Source organism: Mytilus trossulus, chromosome 11 (genome assembly GCF_036588685.1).
Source record: "Mytilus trossulus isolate FHL-02 chromosome 11, PNRI_Mtr1.1.1.hap1, whole genome shotgun sequence".
In the NCBI taxonomy this organism is placed as follows: Eukaryota; Metazoa; Mollusca; class Bivalvia; order Mytilida; family Mytilidae; genus Mytilus; species Mytilus trossulus.
In genome coordinates this window covers 44,489,416-44,510,831 of record NC_086383.1, presented here as the reverse complement: position 1 = coordinate 44,510,831, position 21,416 = coordinate 44,489,416, and the positions used below count along the sequence as shown (strand labels likewise).

The following is a 21,416-nucleotide window of genomic DNA, read 5'->3' as shown; positions in this document are numbered from 1 at the left end:
TAAACGAGCCAAATTAATTTTAGTCTGGGTGTTTAGTACCACCTTAATGAATTATTTCAATCTGCATTATGTCATTAGTATGTTACCTTCATATGTGGAGAAAAGCAAATAACTTGAAATAGCAATAAAAACAAATAACTTGAAAAAGCAAGAAAATTTAATAACTTGAAATATCAAGAAAATTTAATATATTGAAATGGCAAGAAATGGAAATAACTTGAAATGGAGAGAAAAGCAATATAAAATTGAAATGTTAGTAGAATATCAGTAATTTTATCTGTGAATGTTTTATTTCTTTGTTTAGATAAGTATTATTGGACTCATGGTTTTACCCTGACAACCAGTGAAGTGATGGATTCTGTACCTTTGTTCCTTAGAGACTATGCCAAGAAAATCTTCAGTTGTGGAAAGTCTGTCAATCTTCTCAAGACATGCTGCCGTGATGTAAGTTAGTGTAGAAAAAGCTACATTTACTGTGGATTTATTATTATTCGATGGATACCAATTTTCACAGTGTTCGTGGGACGAGGGTATAGGTTAATCACTATTTCAAATGTTCAACAAATTACTGATGTTCTATCAGGTAGTATGCAAAACCCGTAATCAAAAATATCCACGAAAAGTTTTTAGAAAATCCACAAAAATTGTTCCCACGAAAATAAATGAATCCATGACATGTATAGGAAGACTTTATATATTAATATAAAAACGAATACAACATGTAAATGTCATGACTTACATATATCTGGGAAAAAGCAAATTTGCCAAAAAAATATTAAAAGGTTTACACCCAAACTAATAATTAATTAGTCATTGCACTAACTGTTATTCAACTCTTCAGTTCAATTTGAATTTTATTGAATGAATTTCCCAGACAGTTCCACTTTGATATTTGGTTTCAACAGCAGTTCTTTCAAAATTTGAATAGAAATTTTAGGAACTTCAAAAATTTTGATTGAATAACATTAAAAATACAGAAATATTTTTAGTTTAATAACTTTTTTTTTTTATATCATGATAATGATACTGTCAAACTAAGAAATATCTTTAACTGGCTCATCTCCACAATATAGCCTTTTCAAATTCAGATATATTGATAGCTATGACAAAATGAAGGTCAAGTTTGCTTTTTTACGATTTTAACTGTAGTTGTAGACCTTCAATAGTGATACTAAGAGCATTTTCTGTGCAATAACTTATTACACTCTAATGAAATCTTTTCAAATTTAGCTATGCTGTTTCCTGTGACTAAATGATGTTTAATTTGATTTTCACATAAGCTTTTATCATTCATTAGTTTTAGACTTTTAAAGGAGCAAAAAGTAAAACTTGGATCGATTGTGGCATTTCTGAACCCTACAAAAATTCATTTATTTTTTACTTGATCCTGTTTGGGAGTCCAGATTTGTAAATATAATTTTCATGCAGTGAAATCTGGTTTGCTGTCACTCTGACAGCCACTTGATTATGTCATTTGATACGAATACAAAAGTTTTATTTTGATTAGGTTCACTTATATCAGTACAAACATAAGCTCAGTTTAAAACTCGGTTTGTATATTGCAGCATTTTCTGTGTCAGTTAGAAGACTTTGAGATCCCTAGGATCATGGTGACGTATTCAAGTGAAGAAATGGAGGCTATTAAAGTGCAATGTGATATGTACGTCAGTAAAATGAAACAGATAGCCAATCAAATTACAATGTCTAGGGAGGAGAAAAAAGCTAGAGCAGAAAAGGCTAAACAAGATCTGATACGTAAAGCCAGGGAAGTGGCAGAGAGACAACTGAAAGAATATCAAGGTATAATATAGGCTTATTAGAATTTCAGTTCTCTCCCTTTTACAGACATCAGATATTTAAGCATTTTGTGACTTCTATTAATTTTTTATGCCCCACCTACGATAGTAGAGGGGCATTATGTTTTCTGGTCTGTGGCTCCGTTCGTTCGTTTGTTTGTCCGTTCGTCCTGCTTCAGATTAAAGTTTTTGGTCAAGGTAGTTTTTGATGAAGCTGAAGTACAAACAACTTGAAACTTAGTACACTTGTTGCTTATGATATAATCTTTCTAGTTTTAAAGCCAAATTAGACTTTTGACCCCAATTTCATGGTCTACTGAACATAGAAAATGAAAGTGAGAGTTTCAGGTTAAAGTTTTTGGTCATGGTAGTTTTTGATGAAGCTGAAGTCCAATGAACTTCAAATTTAGTACACATGTTACCTATAGTATAATCATTCAAATTTTAATTGCCAAATTAGATTTTTACCCAATTTCACTGTCAATAGAACATGGAAAATGATAGTGTGAGTGAGGCATTCGTGTACTTTGAACACATTCTTGTTTTACTATAAATACAATTGAATTGTTCAAAGTCCTGTTTTCTAACTTCTTAATTTTATGCCCTACCTACGATAGTAGAGAGGCATTATGTTTTCTGGTCTGTGGCTCCGTTCATTTGTCCGTCCGTTTGTTCGTTCGTCCGTTTGTTCGTTCGTCCGCAGGTTAAAGTTTTTGGTCAAGGTAGTTTTTGATGAAGATGAAGTCCAATCTGATATGGTATTACTAATTTTAAAGTCAAATTAGACTTTTGACCCCAATTTCACGGTCCAATGAACATAGAAAATGATAGTGCGAGTGGGGCATCAGTGTACTATGGACACATTCTTGTTAACTTCTTCTTTCTGTAACTTCTTCCTGTGGCTAGAATCACATCAATTGACAGTATATAGTAGCATTAACACAATCATAATGAATACAATATTTTTTGCAGAGAAAGTTCTTGCTGTAAAGAAAAAAGTTGATGAAAGGAAGAGGAAACAATTTGAATTTCTGAAAGATCAAATGAAGACAGATTTACAGGTAAGATCTCTAATTTCTGAAAGATCAAATGAAGACAGATTTACAGGTAAGATCTCTAATTTCTGAAAGATCAAATGAAGACAGATTTACAGGTAAGATCTCTAATTTCTGAAAGATCAAATGAAGACAGATTTACAGGTAAGATCTCTAATTTCTGAAAGATCAAATGAAGACAGATTTACAGGTAAGATCTCTAATTTCTGAAAGATCAAATGAAGACAGATTTACAGGTAAGATCTCTAATTTCTGAAAGATCAAATGAAGACAGATTTACAGGTATGATCTCTAATTTCTGAAAGATCAAATGAAGACAGATTTACAGGTAAGATCTCTAATTTCTGAAAGATCAAATGAAGACAGATTTACAGGTAAGATCTCTAATTTCTGAAAGATCAAATGAAGACAGATTTACAGGTAAGATCTCTAATTTCTGAAAGATCAAATGAAGACAGATTTACAGGTAAGATCTCTAATTTCTGAAAGATCAAATGAAGACAGATTTACAGGTAAGATCTCTAATTTCTGAAAGATCAAATGAAGACAGATTTACAGGTAAGATCTCTAATTTCTGAAAGATCAAATGAAGACAGATTTACAGGTAAGATCTCTAATTTCTGAAAGATCAAATGAAGACAGATTTACAGGTAAGATCTCTAATTTCTGAAAGATCAAATGAAGACAGATTTACAGGTAAGATCTCTAATTTCTGAAAGATCAAATGAAGACAGATTTACAGGTAAGATCTCTAATTTCTGAAAGATCAAATGAAGACAGATTTACAGGTAAGATCTCTAATTTCTGAAAGATCAAATGAAGACAGATTTACAGGTAAGATCTCTAATTTCTGAAAGATCAAATGAAGACAGATTTACAGGTAAGATCTCTAATTTCTGAAAGATCAAATGAAGACAGATTTACAGGTAAGATCTCTAATTTCTGAAAGATCAAATGAAGACAGATTTACAGGTAAGATCTCTAATTTCTGAAAGATCAAATGAAGACAGATTTACAGGTAAGATCTCTTATTTCTGAAAGATCAAATGAAGACAGATTTACAGGTATGATCTCTTATTGAAACGCAAAGCCAAAAAATCTTGTCTTAAAAAATTCATGATTTTATGTGGAAGGATGTTAGGATAATTTTGAAACATGATTTTTAGTGTGAAATTTGTTCTTAAAGTTTGCATAATATCCACTTTAATAGGAATTTTGTAGTGAATCTTGTACAGTGTATATATATATTTCAATCTTAGAAAGTGTGTGGTAAAATGCAATCACATCTGTAATTATATTTGTTGGTCTCTTTATGACATGTTATTTAATACTCATTTACTGTATTGTAAATGACATAGTTTGACCTAAATTTATCTTTACAGAGGAGAGCATCTGTAAAAGAGGCAAACAAGGAGGAAGATAGACAGTTTATCGCCAGGGTAACAAGAGCTGAAGAAGCTCTTACAGAGAAAGAGATAGAACTGGAAAAGAAAGCAAAGTAAGTTTATATTTATATATATGTATTTCAAATGTAAACATTGCAGTCTTCAGACAGTTAGATGTAAACTGATTTGACAATTCCTCCCCTGTTGATATAACACCTTGCTACTGTAAATTCAGAAATTATTGTGTGCATTTATTCTTGCGATTTTGTCATTTTTGACTAAAATGCGATTTTAATTTTTACGATTTTGAGAAAATCATGTTAAATTCATACAAAATATTTCAAAATGCGAGTTTAAATTATTGTGTTTACAACTCTGTCGCATTTTTTGCAATAATAAAAACCTCGCATTTATTTCTAAATTTACAGTTTATTGATTTACCTTGTCTCAGGTTATTTTTCTGTCAGCAACTATTTCTGTTTCTTCTGAGCCAAATAATATTTATTAACATCTCGACATTGAATAGTTGTAATGTTTGATCACCTTTGGATCCTTCAGACACCTACTTTCTTAGTCATGTCAGTGGGGTATCCTTCACAGGACAATAGGTGTGTTCTTGTGGACCAAATTTGTTAAGTTCTTGGTAATATCTCCTGTGGATTAAGTTTTGCATTTGAATTCAAACAAACAAAATAATAAAAGAAACTACAGGCCAGGGGACTAGATGTTGTGTATGCTTTATTAAATTATACGTCTAGCTGAATCAGCCAACACAATATTATGAATTTATTCTCTATAAAATGTTTTAATGTTTATACCTGAATATTGAAAGAAAACTCTGGTCTGACATATGGAAGGGAAGATATTTGAAAATATGAAACATTTTAATTATTATTTCAGAGAAGAAATAGAAGAGTACTACAGCAAGCTTACAGAAGAAGCTGCCTTTAGAGAACAGAAAGCATTATGGCGTGTCAGACGAGCTAAATTAGATCTGGACAGAATCAACTTTCTACAACATGATCAAACTCAATGGTCGACAGAAATGGAGGCTAATCCAGAACCTAAGGTCTGTTTAAATTCAATTAATTTAATTTTGGATGTGTCAACTGTTGTGTCATCTGATTGGATGATGTTTTTTTTTTTATCAGCTCATAGACATAATTTTGTCATGTGACCATCATCTACATTTTTTCCAGGTTTACTCCTGTATAAAATGAAATTTAGCATTAAATTATAAGAAATGACTGCAATATTTTTTTCTGTCTATTTGAAATAACATAAAAAATGTAGTGCACACTTTAACATAACCCGCTACGCTCGTTATTCAGTGTGCACCACATTTTTTATATTATTATTTTCATAGAAAGAAAAAATAATACAGTCATGCCTTAAGTAGATTTTAATGAAGAAATACATGAATAATAAAGAAACGACCTGACTGCTTTTCAAATAAGACTATATTTTGTTGCTAGTAAAGCATCATCAGGGCAATTTATATTATATTGATTGAAGTATAGGGATTGATGTTTTGTTCATTGGTATGATGATATTGATGAAATATGATGTGCTGTATTTAAATAATGAAATTAAAATTATTACTGTAAACCAACTAATTTTCTTTCGCGATTTATTTTCACTACTATCAAGAGTAGAAAAATAACATGAATATAAATAGTCATGTAAAATTTGGATCTTTCCATATTAAACTACATCAAGTAAATTTGAAAACCGTGAAATTAAATCATATCAAATGGCTACAACTATATATTGCTATACTATTTTTAGAAAGCAGAAGATTTTCCTGATACAGTTGCCTTACCAGCCTGGGCAGATAAAGGCTTATCAAGTAAAAAACCTAAAGTCGTTGGGGATAGCACTTTGCCAAAGTGGGCAAACAAGGGAGGTGTACAGATGCCTGATTGGGCAAGAGATGAACTTGCAGAGTAAGATAAAATTTGAGAAAGGGATGAAGGGGAAGGCAAGATTTAAAATGTACAAAGTTTCTGAGATTAACCTTATTACATATGTTCATAGCTGAAATTTACTTATATAGAAATATGTTACAAAGTACATGAGAACATGGACAGATAAATTTTGAATTTTCCACCAATATATACATTTTCTTCCAGGAAGAAATAAAGCACTATGTAACCCTTCTTCCTTTCAAGTATATTTAGTATTACTGTTGAAATAAATGTACAAGTAGAAATTAAATAGAAAATGGATAAGAAAAGATACAATTACACGAAAGCCTTGACCTTGATGTTGGAAAAAAATTAATTCCAGTACAAGTAACTGAAATTTCTGAATTTTATTGAAGTGGATTATTCACTCACTATTTAGACCAGCAATACATGTTGCCTATCCATCAGTTCTTCTCTGGACTAATTTGCATCAGACATTATTACCTTTGTTGTATGTATCTGATTTTGATTTTCTTTAATTCATCAGATTTTCGTGAATTTTTAAAAGAAGATGTATTTAATATTTTATTCTAAGTTTGCATGACTTTGTTTATATATCAGAAAGTGCCTTAAAAGAGGGATGAAAGATACCAGCAGGACAGTCAAACTCATAGATAAAAAATAAACTGACAACGCTATGGCTGAAAAAGAAAAAATCAAACAGACAAATAATAGTACACAAGACACAACATAGAATACTTAAGACTTAGCAACACAAACCCCTTAGTTGGTTCTTTATATTCAAATTTTAACAAAATATGTTGAATGCTTTCATTATTTTAAATTTGTAACCTCAATTTTTTTTCACTAAAATGTATAATCAACAATGTGCCTCAATATTTCATTTTACTGAATAATATTTTTTTTTTACCATAGTGAAGAAAGTGTATTTGAAAATCTTGATGAAAACAAATCTCCATCAAGACAGTTACCAACAGCTGGAAGACCTTCAACACCAAGAATGAAACGTCTGCCTTCACCAAGAGTCAAAACAGGAATAAAATTGAACGATTCTTTCTCTGCTTCTGCTGAAACGGAGGAAATTGATAGTCGATCTGGTATTCAGACATATCAGCATGCTAACGCTACGAAAGAATCGGAAGGAGTTGAGAAAGATAAATATTCTGTCAGGCTGGTCGGAGAAATGCATGCTACCAAAGAATCTAAACAGGAGGAGGAGTATAAGAGCCATATAAAAATACGGGAAGATATGCATGCTACAAAAGAAACTGAGTCGAACGATGATAAAATCCGTCCACATATTAAACCCAATCTTATGATGTCATCAACAAAAGAGTCAACAAATGTACAAGAAACTAACTTTCCAAAATTAAAGAGAAATAAAGACATGGATTCTAATACAGAATCAACAGCTGCTGTATGGAAAATTAAAAAGCAGAGTGTTTTTGGTCATCCCTCTCAAATGACCAAATTAGACTCAGTTGATATAGCAGCGCCAAAATTAAAACGCTCCTTACATTTTCACGCTTCATTGGAATCGGAGCTTAGAGATTTTGGCATTAAGCCAAGAATAAGGATAAGTAAAAACATGTATGCCTCTAAAGAGTCTGAGCCTTCTGTTATTAAAAGACTGAGAATTAAAAAGTCTGAACAGATGTGGGCAACAAAGGAATCAGAAATGATTGACCACGATGCCCTCCGATTGGAGAAGTTTAAGTCCATTAATGTATACGGCCATTCTTCTGACTCAACCGTACAGAAACTGTTGTATGGAGACAAACATAACAGGTCATATGATGAAACAGGTAATTTGTATATTATACAAATGAGGGGGTTACTATTTTGTTCATGAATAATAGGCTATTTTCCAACTTCTGTAATTGACCCCGTAATTAGAGATCCCTAAAAAAGTTGTCTCCCGTATGACAGACATACATTTTTATTTACAATGGAGAGCTAGCAGAAAGAGCAAATCTAACTGTGTGTAATGTGAGTAATTTATAAGGTTTTCAAATCTTTTAATAACATTAATTAGTTGTTTTTAACTAAATACTTTTGACATCAGAAATTATTTTTCATGAAAAATTAGTTAAACGTCCGATACATCACTTTCAATTCATCATGCTTTGCATTGGCTAAAGCCAATTTTGTCCGGTATGGAACCAGTCTACGATTGACAAAGGGAAGTAATTTGGTTAAAAAGTGTGTAATAACAGATCCAAATCGTTAATTGGCAAATGGACTATTTACAACTGAAAGCAAACCATTGGTAACCAATTGTTTTTACATGGTTAAAGGACCACTGAAATTAAAAATGTGGTAACCAATTCTGTTTACATGGTTAAAGGACCACTGAAATTAAACATGTGGTAACCAATTCTGTTTACATGGTTAAAGGACCACTGAAATTAAAAATGTGGTAACCAATTCTGTTTACATGGTTAAAGGACCACTGAAATTAAACATGTGGTAACCAATTAATTGTGTTTACATGGTTAAAGGACCACTGAAATTAAACATGTGGTAACCAATTGTGTTTACATGGTTAAAGGACCACTGAAATTAAACATGTGGTAACCAATTGTGTTTACATGGTTAAAGGACCACTGAAGTTAAACATGTGGTAACTAATTTTGTTTTTCATAATCATTTCAATTCTCTATTTATTTTGACACTAGTTTTATAAAAAGAATGTAAAATGTTAACATACAATGTACAAATTGGTTTTGAGAGTTGATATTGAAAATCTAAGGTAAAGATACCTTTAGCAAGAATAATATTAGAGATAATGCACAACTTATAAGGGTTATTTGTTAGCCCTTGACATCACATGAATTTCCTACTCACATAAATATGCTTGTAATAGTAATGAGTTTTTTTTTACCACAATTTTTTTAGGGCTTCTTGATCTTGAGTAATTTTTTTTTACAAATTTTGCAAATAGAAAATTAAAGCAAATATAAATCTTTGATTATGACAAATTGAATATGGTCTTATATTACGGATTACAAATGTGTCGAGGTTTGTGATTGGATAACAACACAGAGATGTCAGTATATATTCAGGAAACTGCCGGGGTATATACGACGTTTTTATCCCCAATTGGAACCTCTAAAACGTCATCATAAAACCGGTTACTATGTGACGTAGTCAAAAGCCATCAGACTGTCAGAGGCTCACAGAGGGAAAATAATGACGTGCTTCAGTCAATAAAACATTTTTGATACAAATCACGCAATTTACACTATTAATACTTAAATTTAATGTTAAAACTGTTATTATTAATTATTACATACACGATAATATTATGTTCACAGCAAATTAGAAAATCCTTTACGTATGCCAAACATATCAGGTTGTGTTTTTCAACTGATATAATATATGTGTTGTCAACAAATACCTGCTCTGGAAAATAACATTAAGTCAGGGGTAATCCGTAATATATGTGTAATTCAGGTCTCAGAAAGGGTATATACTGTGACATTCCCGTCTTAGGGCTTATATCCCCTTCGCCTTCGGCTCAGGGGATATAAACTCTAAGCCGGGAATGTCACAGTATATACCCTGTCTGAGACCTGAATAACATATAATATGAATACTTCTATCAAACAAAATTACGATTCAGATTTCTTTGAATGGCTTAAAAGAGTCTAATGGTAAAAACGTATTTTCAGAAATAATTTGGTTAGACTTAGTATCTACAATAGATCATTTCAAACCAGATTTCTAAGATTTTATAGTCTATAATGTTCAGCAAACTGGTTCATCAAGGAAAAAAGTTGTATGTTAAGAGACTGATTAATTAATAAAAAGTTTTACAAAATCCTCTATTTCATTGTATTTTTAGGTTTAAAATAGAAAAAAATTATATGATATAACACAGCAACAATCGATAACCACTAAACCAACCAGGACTAAATTTTATATATAGGCCAGACGCGCGTTTCGTCTATAAAAGACTCATCAGTGACGCTCCAATCCAAAAAAGTTAAAAAAAAAAGAGCCAAATAAAGTACGAAGTTGAAGAGCATTGAAGACCAAAGTTCGTAAAAGTGTTCCCAAATACAGCTAAGGTAATCTATGCCTGAGGTAGAAAAGCCTTACAGCAACAGCAACTAACAACATGTTATTTTAAAATACCAACAAAGATGAAAATTATCTTTACTATTGATTTGATTGTTTTTGTTTTTTCAGATACAAAAGGTTTTACTGTAGTTTTTACAGAAGTGCAAGTTTTAGAGAAATTCACTTATGAGGACCAGTTTGACCATTTAGGTAATTCATTTGTTGTTAGAACTATAAATTAAAACTTAATTATAAAGTACTATGTAGCAGTACTCTGATATCCCAATGTGGGGAAAATGACTCCAAAATATGTGCTGCTTAACTTTCTTACTGTTACTGTTGATTGATTTACTTTAGTGGATACCAGTTTTGGTGTCTTTAGTAAAAATTGTATTTCATTGATGTTTTATTTAGTGATTTGAAAAAGTTTTGCATACATATTTGAATGTTCCAAGATCAACTAAAGTATTGTACATGTATATGTGCATGAAGATAAGTTGTTTACTTCTCCTTTTACAAATTTTAAATTTTGAATATATCTATTCCAGAACATGAACCAGCTGTGGATTTGTTGTCATCGTCTGTTTCCACATTGTACGGTGGATTCGGCGATTACGGAATCAATTTACGGTCAAATGTGGACATCTATAAATACATGCCTTTACCTGAACTATTCAAACATTCTGTTACAAAGCCTCTCAGATCACAGTAAGTCAACATATTTCTGTCTGATTCATAATTTGTACAGTGTTCACATGATAAGATTTTCTACTTGATTAACCGAAAGACATTAGATAAAAGTGTTCACATGGAGCAATTTTCGTCGAAAAAACACAATTTATAAAAAAAAAAAAAAAAAGATGGAAGCTAACTATTGAAAGTTATAAATCACCTGCCCTTGTAACTAAAGTTAAATCCACATTTTCATCAACATGGCATGAATTTTTATGAACCCCTTATGGACTACACATAAAAGAGCAGAAGGATTTTTAATCATCAAAAAAGATCTTCATGTCATTGAGGATTGCTCCATTTAAACATGCAATTTCCGTTTGAATGGTTTTACACTAGTAATTTTGGGGCCCTTTATAGCTTGTTGTTCGGTGTGAGCCAAGGCTCCGTGTTGAAGGCCGTACTTTAACTATAATGGTTTAATTTTTAAATTGTTATTTGGATGGAGAGTTGTCTCATTGGCACTCACACCACATCTTCCTATATCAAGGTACTAACATCAGAGGCAATTACATAATTTCTCATACATTTTCTTTATAAAAAAAATCACATAAGTCAAGATTTCTAGGTACCTTTCCTTGTTAAATTCTCATTTGTAAACTCAGACGAATATAAAATATTTAACAAATAACCACAAACTCGTACATGGGAGACGCCACTTGCAGAGACAAGCGCACATTTTATTGTCTCACTTTATGGAGTCAAAAGCAAGACATAGGTATGCTGTTTCCAGCGTCAGCATCAACAATGTATTACTGTGGATTCATTAATATTCGTTGGATACCAATTTTCGTGGACTTCGTTGGTACAGGAGAACCGCGAATTCAAATGTTCAACGAAAAACAAATGTTCTAAAGGAATGAGTGTAGGCTTTGCCAAAACCACGAAATTAAATATCCACGAATATGTCAATTTTCCTCAAACCACGAAAATTGGTACCCACGAAAATAAATGAATCCACAGTAGTTTGTGATTAGGTCTCGTTTATGGTGAACCACTAGTGGTAAGTCGAATATGTTTGGTATTCAGTTGTATTAGTATTAGCACATCTCATTACCATGGATATTATTTATTATCAAAATTACAAAATTTATGTTTTGTCTATGTTTATAACTACATGTAGGTTCCTCTAAGTTATTGCCTGTATGCAAATATTCGAATAAATATATCCTGCAAGTAAAATATATTTATTATTTTATTTTTTTTAATTTCTTTTCCAAAATTCAAAACTCCTGTGTTTTTTATTTATTTATTCTTTATAATTTTTTTATTTTTTTTATCTATTCAGATTTATTGATCATTCTATATTGATAATGTTTTTAGTTGGATATATTATAATTTACAATGATTTATGAATGTATATATTACAGTTAAAGAAACTAACAAATACTAATCAAATTAGTTATATGCTACTAACGGTTAACGAGGCCGGGATAAGATACCGGTATTTGATGTATCCACTAACAAATATAAAAATATCAATAAATAGAGAATAATACATGGCAAAATCCGTATCACATGTCGTATCATCCCGAGACATCAATATCAGCCCGAGGGATGATATTGGTCGAGGGTGGTACGGCATGTGATACGGATTTTGCCATGTATTATACGCTTTATCATATATTTCAACAGAAGAGTATTATATTCCATGAACTGTCTTTTATCCATAGCCCTGGGTTACCTTCAGTTCTGCTTTTGTCTTGTTTCAAAGCCTTAAAATAATTTATACGAAGCACCTGGGTTAACTTACAATCTGTTGTTTTAAAAATATTTTGTTTATTATTGTATTTATTTGAGTGTTTTGTATTTTTTATAGTTGCATTTAGTGTGCCAAAAAATATGTTGTGAACACTTGATGTTCATGACGTCAATTACAATATGAAAACTTGACGCTCGTGACATTACATAACAAACAATGACGTCATTAAAAAAATTGACCTATTTTGAGGAATTTTTCTTCGGCCAAAAAAAACCAAAAAAAATGACTTCATGTTTAATTTAAAAAAAAAAGAAAAAAAAGGTATGCGATATGGGTTTTACCATGCGATACGGGGTATGCAATACGGGTTTAGCTATGCGATACGGGGTATGCGATACAGGGTAGGTGATACAGACTGGAAAAAAGAACCTTTATTAAATATACAAAATAGCTGTATTTTGTACTAAATATATGATGAAGTATGATTACTTTAAAAAAAAAAAAAAATTACAAAAAAGCAACACATATCTCTGTGATAACAGTTTATTATAATTATGAATATGATATTGTGGAAAGTTCATATAAATACACTGCATGCAGCTGGTATTAAGCAGCTTGTACTGGATTCCCCATACAAGTGGTCTACAAATCTGAAAATAAATAATGTAATTAATGATATTATTTATTTGGCAAAATGCTACTGTACACTTTGACTGCAATGGCATAAATGACTTTAAACCACCTGAGTTCATTTTGTGCATGAACTCAATATACCAATTGAGCCGACCTTACTATAATTAACCAAACATGTGTTAACTATTAATGTACAACTTTTTTACGTGTTTGATTTGGTTTCTGTATATTTCAGAATTTCCCTAGTAAACAAGAGTGTTATAGATTATTTCACAGTAGAACTCCAGATAGAGGAACATTTCCAGGCTCTAAGAAGATATTTATTGATGGGAGATGGCGACTTTTCACAGTTTTTTAGTGATTTACTGTTTGATAAGGTAAATCAACCTTTAGTTAGGAACAAAATAGGAAAAAAAAATATTGATAGGTTATGGAACTCCTTTTCAAGATATTTAAATTTCAAAATGGCATGAAAAGGCTGACTCAAACTTTAACCATATATTTTGCATTGACATTATTTGGGTTTCAAATCATAAGAAAAGAAATCTAGAATCTGCTTAAATTTTGGTAAGTGACCTTTAGGAGCTATTGAAGTCTTATATTAAAAGAAAAGTTGGTGATATGGGGCCAAATATTTTACCGTGTATCATAGGAAAAAAAACAAGGAGTCTGAACATCTAACAAAAAACCCTAAACCATAGTTACCTTACAAGACTACATAGTTAAAATGAAGGAAATTGTATGAATGTGCAGAAAAATTTATATACTAAAAGAAACACTTATTTTTGTGGGGTTAAAATTTCGTGGTTTTGTATCTATAAGATTTTATGGTTTCCAATAAGTGGAAGTGATTTTACATTTCCGTTTTTTTTTTAATTTTGTGGATATATTCTTTCCACCAAATAAATAAAATTAAATTAAATCCTCCACAAAAATTTCTGCTTTTACAGTATTTATATTTATATAGTGACTTCATGATATTTATTTTGTATGATTTCAGCTGTCATCCAATCCAAAACCAAGAGAGATGTTGAACCCAGTATTTTTAAATGGTGTCCTGACCAAATCACTTAGATCTTCTATGCATGCTGATGATGTTTACGCAGATAACCTGAGTTTTGCCATAAAATATGTACCTCAGGTTCTACAACAAACAGGTGGGTTTAAGTTTGTAAAATACTATGGATCCAAATGTGTGAATTGTTCTATTTGTTAAAATTTCATATGCTGTATATAGCATAAAATTTGATAGATAGATATGTGGTGTGAGTGCCAATGAGACAACTCTCCATCCAAATAACAATTTAAAAAGTAAACCATTATAGGTTAAAGTACGGCCTTCAACACAGAGCCTTGGCTCACACCTAACAACAAGCTATAAAGGGCCCCAAAATTACTAGTGTAAAACCATTCAAACGGGAAAACCAACAGTCTAATCTATATAAACAAAACGAGAAACAAGAAACACGTATATATTACATAAACAAACGACAACTTCTGTACATCAGATTCCTGACTTAGGAATTTTCTTATCATCAAAATTGAAGTTATATACAAATTTGATATGTTTTTTCTTGAAAAGATCTGATACTCAATATTTATCGAAAAAACTTAATCCAAAAAAAAAAAAAAAATTATATAAATGTTTAAAAAAAGTTTCTAGTTTACTCAAACAATCAAACTATACAGGTAAATAGAAAAAAAAACATACAGGGGGATAGTTTGGATCCTACTAACATGTTTAACCCAGTTACATTTGTTACTTGCATACCTCCCTGTACTGTTATGGATTAACAATTAGGAGATAACTGTATTGTATTTTAAGCTCTAACAGCATCAATTGGTGATTTGATGGCTGCAAATTAAGTTTACTGTAACTATAAATTGTGAATTGATGCCATAAAAATTGGTCACATTAACCAAACAAAATTGTGAATTGATGCCATAAAAATTGGTCACATTAACCAAACAAAATTGTGAATTGATGCCATAAAAATTGGTCACATTAACCAAACAAAATTGTGAATTGATGCCATAAAAATTGGTCACATTAACCAAACAAAATTGTGCATTAGAATGTGACTTCTATGGATACCAATGATTTTTTATTAATTTAAACATATTTATTTAGAGTGGATTGGGAAACAAGTTTTGCAACTTATATTAATCCCTTTCCACTTTGCGGGTGCGAGTGCTGCCTTGTAGCGGCATTAGCCTACTCTTTTTCGAAATCTACAAACGTGCAAGAGATATGGCTCTCTCTTAACACAGGGCGGCCATTTATCGTCCTTCCGACGGACTATCATCGTTTCCTTAAGACCATACTCGCAAATCGTGTCAAGGGAGAGCCGAAAATTGAGTTCCTGAAATTTTCATCCCAAACAGGAATCGAACCAGGAACCTTTGTGTTAGTAGTCCGATGCACTAACCACTACACCACGGCTCTCTACAATTCATTATTGGTTGAAGACTTATTTTCTTTGTTATAGGTGAATGTTCAAAGATATACCAATTCCTTATAGGATATTGTATGCAGAATTTGACTACTACAAAATTTAAGTATCCACGGAAATACAATTTTTCTGCAATCCATGAAGATTGGTATACAAAAAAATAAACTAAATAATCCATAGTAGTTGAAAGTTATTTCAATCAGCTAACTGAAATTAATATATTTAAGGAATGACTGTAATATTTTTTCTGTCTATGAAGAAATAATATAAAAAAAATTGGTGCACACTGAAATACGTGCGAAGTGGGTTATTTAACAGTGTGCACCACATTTTTAGCTCACCTGGCCTAAAAGGCCAGGTGAGCTTTTCTCATCACTTGGCGTCCGGCTTCATTGTCCTGCGTCTGTCGTCGTTAACTTTTACAAAAATCTTCTCCTTTGAAACTACTGGGCCAAATTAAACCAAACTTGGCCACAATCATCATTGATGTATCTAGTTCAAAAATTTTGTTTTTTGACCCTGCCAACCAACCAAGATGGCCGCCATGGCTAAAAATAGAACATAGGGGTAAAATGCAGTTTTTGGCTTATAACTCATAAACCAAAGCATTTAGAGCAAATCTGACACGGAGGTAAAATTGTTTATCAGGTCAAAATCTATCTGCCCTGAAATTTTTAGATGAATCGGACAACCCATTGTTGGGTTGCTGCCCCTAAATTGGTAATTTTAAGGATATTTTACTGTTTTTGGTTATTATCTTGAATATTATTATAGATGGAGTTAAACTGTAAACAGCAATAATGTTCAGAAAAGTAAGATTTACAAATAACTCAGCATGACCAAAATGGTCAGTTGACCCCTTTAGGAGTTATTGCCCTCTATAGTCAATTTTTAACCTTTTTTCGTAAATCACCATCATCTTTTACAAAAATCTTCTCCTCTGAAACTACTGGGCCAAATTAATCCAAACTTGGCCACAATCATCATTGATGTATCTAGTTTTAAATTTGTGTTTTTTGACCCTGCCAACCAACCAAGATGGCTGTCACAGCTAAAAATAGAACATGGAGGTTAAATGCGGTTTTTGGTTATTACTCAAAAACAAAAGCATTTAGAGCAAATCTGACAATGGGTAAATTATTTATCTGGTCAAGATCTATCTGCCCTGTAATTTTAAGATGAATGGGACAACCCGTTGTTGGGTTGCTGCCCCTGAATTGGTAATTTTATAGAAATTTTGCTGTTTTTGGATATTATCTTGAATATTATTATGGATAGAGATAAACTGTAAACAGCAAAAATGTTCAGCAAAGTAAGATTTACAAATAAGTAAACAGGACCAAAATGGTCAGTTGACCCCTTTAGGAGTTATTGCCCTTTATTTTTAACCATTTTTCGTAAATCTTAGTTAACTTTTACAAAAACTTCTCCTCTGAAACTACTGGGCCAAATTTTACCAAACATATCCAGAATCATTATTAGGCTAACTAGTTTAAAATTTGTGTTTTGTGACCGGGCAAACCAACCAAGATGGCCGCTATGGCTAAAAATAGAACATAGGGGTAAAATGCAGTTTTTGGCTTATAACTCAAAAACCAAAGCATTTAGAGCAAATCTGACGAGTGGTAAAATTGTTTATCTGGTCAAGATCTATCTGCCCTGAAATTGTTAGATGAATTGGACAAGTCGTTAGGTTGCTGCCCCTAAATTGGTAATTTTAAGGAAATTTTGCTGTTTTGGGTTATTATCTTGAATATTATTATAGATAGAGATAAACTGTAAACAGCAATAATGTACAGCAATTTAAGACTCAAAAATACAAAATGACCAAAATGGTCAATTGACCCCCTAAGAAGTTATTGTCCTTGATAATCAATTTTTAACAATTTTCATAAAATTTGTAAATTTTTACCAATATTTTCCACTGAAACTACAGGGACAAGTTCATTATAGATAGAGATAATTTTAAGCAGCAAGAATGTTCAGTAAAGTAAGATGTACAAACACATCACAATCACCTAAACACAATTTTGTCATTAACTGTCTGCTTCCTTTGTTTAATTCACATATACCAAGGTGAGCGACACAGGCTCTTTAGAGCCTCTACTTTATTTTATTTCGAATAGACAGAAAATATTACAGTCATTTCTTATAATTTAATTCTTAATTTCATTTTAAACCGTAGAAAACCATGAAAAAATGTTGTTGACATCACAGTCACATGACTACATTATGTCTATGGGCTGACAACAAAATAACGTCAGCCAATCAGAAGATGTGTTACATCCAAAATGAAATTATTATATTATATTATACTCTCTATTTTCACAGCACATGATACTCTGGATTGTCTAGAATTGAGATATAAGGTAGGTTTTCATTAATTACAATATATCTGCTTTTATGCAGTTAAGTTTGAAATAGATAAATATGTTATGGAAAATATTCAAAGAACAAGCAGAGTTAGTAACCTTTAATGGTGCTAGAATTATGAAGAAACTTTTCAGGAAAAATAATTCTTGACTAATTGACCTATTGTAAAAGAATGAAAATGTTTTAAAACGTTTTGCTGGTTACAAATGATAATAATACTTGTATGATCTATCATGCATACATGCTTTATTAGACACTTTTTATGGCCCACCTACATTAGTAGATGGGTTTTATGTTTTTTGGTCTGTTCATTTGTCCATCTGTCCATCTGTCCGTCGTAGTTTTTGATGAAGTTGAAGTCCAATCAACTTTAAACTTAGTACATATGTTCCCTATTATACAATCTTTCCAATTTTAATGCCAAATTAGAGATTTACCTCAATTTCACGGTCCACTGAACAAGATAGTACCTGTGGTGTATCCATGTACTGGGGACACATTCTTGTTTTTTGCTTGTCAATTCTCAACTTTGTTTTCCAGAAGCAGTATTTGATGCCATTAGTATTATTGTAAAATAAATTTCAACCTTATAAAAAGTCTAAAAAACTTAATGCGAAGTTATTTAATAGATTGGTTTCTCTTTTCGTGGTTGTTATGAGTGTGTTTGACACTAATTTTTAATATACAAATTTTGAATTGCCAGTTTTCCAGCTGAAGTTAGTTAGTCTATTAACATGATATAGCCAGCGTCGCTAAAAGTGGCTTTTAACAACAATTTTTTTTTCTAATACAAGGCCAAGAGTATTACCATTCTGAATTATTTCATTATATTTTCCAGGTTGTATGGCCATTAAACATTGTGATCACAGACAGTTTAATATGCAAATACAGTAAAGTCTTCTCCTTCATGCTTCAACTCAAAAGAATTGTCTGGAGTCTTAAAGATGTGTGGCACAGACTGAAAAGGGGAGGTAAGTCAACATTGTTTGTAGTTATCTCCCTTCTTAGTACAACTTAAATCCACAAACTGAGGTATGGTTGATTGACTATTGTTTGCTTAATGACAAAATATAGTATGTGATTGGGGTACATTTACATTGGTATTAACAAACATTGCTCTTTGTTTTGTTTTAAAATGCCGTGGTTTCTAGAGATTTTCAGAAAAAATAAAATCCCTGTGAAAGTTCTTTGATTGATTTTAGCACACTATTAAATCACCGGTTTCAGATGCAAACGAGAAAAAAAAGGTTTGAATGGAAAAAGGGCCAATAAAAAACAAAAACCGACAACACCTTGGTGAAAGAAATATTGACATGGCCCAACAAAAAAAACCAGAGCAAATGTTTGTTAAATTAACAAAAATTGTCTTTTACAGCAATTATTCACAAGGCAGGAAATAGTGTACAGTTTCGACAGCTACAGTTGTACAGGTAAATTTTTTATTAAATTCTTTTTCAAACCAAATTGTCAAATTAAAAACAAATGACTCCTTGCCTTTTCTATTTAATTTACATTAAAAGTCAATGTAATGAAAAGGAAATCTGTTAAGAATAAATAAATTATAAAAAATCATATCATGTCCAAACAACACATTTTCAAATCTTTAAAATTTCAGAGTATCAATACTCTTTTACGTTGTACTTTTTCACTATTTTTTTTTCTTATTTTGACTCAGAAATCAACTAATAGAAATACCAGTTTTGTTGTTTAATAAATTTTTGGGTCATAGTCCTTAGCAAAGTTTAATGACTGAGGGAATTGATGTACAAAATTTTCACCCTGTTATCTTTGAGGAGTATTTTTCACTCATGCCTATTTAATTCTATTTTAGACAAGAGATGCAACATTTTGTGAAGGTGATGCAAGGATACGTAGCCAGTCAGATTATACATGTATCATGGAAGGAGTTCACAGAATCTCTGACGACAGATGTCAAGGACCTGGATGATTTACACAGAATACATTCAGAATATCTCAACAAAACTATATTTAGGTTTGTATTTGTTTACACAGAATACATTCAGAATATCTCAACAAAACTATATTTAGGTTGGTATTTGTTTACACAGAATACATTCAGAATATTTCAACAAAACTATATTTAGGTTGGTATTTGTTTACACAGAATACATTCAGAATATCTCAACAAAACTATATTTAGGTTGGTATTTGTTTACACAGAATACATTCAGAATATCTCAACAAAACTATATTTAGGTTGGTATTTGTTGTTGATTTAAAATGAAACTTATTTATAAAGAACCACTAACTTAAAGTTAACCTAATATGGCTGTGTTTTGGACTTTAAGAAATTGTTAAATCTACATATTGCAAACAAATTATTTATGTAACAGTTTCTTTTCTTTTTATTTATACTAAAAGATGCCCGCAAAATGGGGGGTCAATAGCAAAAAGTGTTGAAACAAAAGATTTTTTTAATTTCCTAGACAGTACGTTGACTGAGTATGCAATAAGACAAGGATCAATAACAGTCTCCAAATTATGATATTTTCTCAAAAATTGGCATATCTGTGGAAAAAAGATTGTTTCACAGACAAAATTGGGAAGTACAAAACACTACATTTATACATCATATCACAAACGTTGCAAACTTTGTATGGTTTCAGAGGAAATGCCACTCAATGAAATCAGTCTCTCCCTTTATAAGTATAGTTTGTAAAGGGACTTAATTTTAAGTTTGTGAATAAAAGGCAGAGTTAAGAAATAAATTCCACAAAATTAAGCTCAATTATTATAATTCCAATAATATAAGTGATATGGTTCACCACTGAACCCCTAAGGATCCATTGAGGGTTAGTAAAATACAGAGGCCAAAGGACGAATCACATATGGATTTTACTCCCCCTCTATAGTCCGAAGTAGTGAACTGTTCAACGAATTTATCTGCTGTGTTTTGAAGAAAAATAAATGATGAAACAAAACATCATTAGCAGATGACGTAACAGAGTTAAACCAATAACAACACGATAATTTACTCACGGTTTAAAATACAAAATATGCCATAATTTTATATCTATTGTCATATTCATATTAAATAGGTGCTTACTGAACAAGAAGGCTAGTCCAGTGATGAAGATAATACAGGACATATTCAGCCTCATTCTGAAATTCCGTGTTCAGTTGATTAATGCTGAGTGGTATACTGACCCAGAATCTGGACAGTTAACACATACAAACTTTGTAAATATGGTGTCTCTCTACAAAGCCTTTAGAGAATATTCTGTGTTTTTGTTCAAAGGTGAGTATTTTAAAATTCTGGATTTTTTATGCCCC

The 21,416-nt window shown here is 31.4% G+C and overlaps 1 protein-coding gene across 1 annotated transcript in view; it reads left to right on the top strand.

Annotated features, from left to right (window-relative positions):
* The window catches only part of LOC134690078 (gamma-tubulin complex component 6-like), a 45,882-nt gene that overhangs the window by 22,241 nt on the left and 2,225 nt on the right, over positions 1-21,416 (top strand). The window contains exons 32-47 of the mRNA XM_063550053.1: positions 305-444; positions 1,566-1,800; positions 2,769-2,857; positions 4,234-4,349; positions 5,137-5,305; positions 6,025-6,182; positions 7,080-7,969; positions 10,359-10,439; positions 10,778-10,937; positions 13,532-13,673; positions 14,297-14,453; positions 18,081-18,118; positions 18,961-19,093; positions 19,498-19,552; positions 19,954-20,115; positions 21,182-21,381. Of these exons, the coding sequence (XP_063406123.1) occupies positions 305-444; positions 1,566-1,800; positions 2,769-2,857; positions 4,234-4,349; positions 5,137-5,305; positions 6,025-6,182; positions 7,080-7,969; positions 10,359-10,439; positions 10,778-10,937; positions 13,532-13,673; positions 14,297-14,453; positions 18,081-18,118; positions 18,961-19,093; positions 19,498-19,552; positions 19,954-20,115; positions 21,182-21,381 (2,925 nt within the window). The remainder of the gene's footprint in view (positions 1-304; positions 445-1,565; positions 1,801-2,768; positions 2,858-4,233; positions 4,350-5,136; positions 5,306-6,024; positions 6,183-7,079; positions 7,970-10,358; positions 10,440-10,777; positions 10,938-13,531; positions 13,674-14,296; positions 14,454-18,080; positions 18,119-18,960; positions 19,094-19,497; positions 19,553-19,953; positions 20,116-21,181; positions 21,382-21,416) is intronic.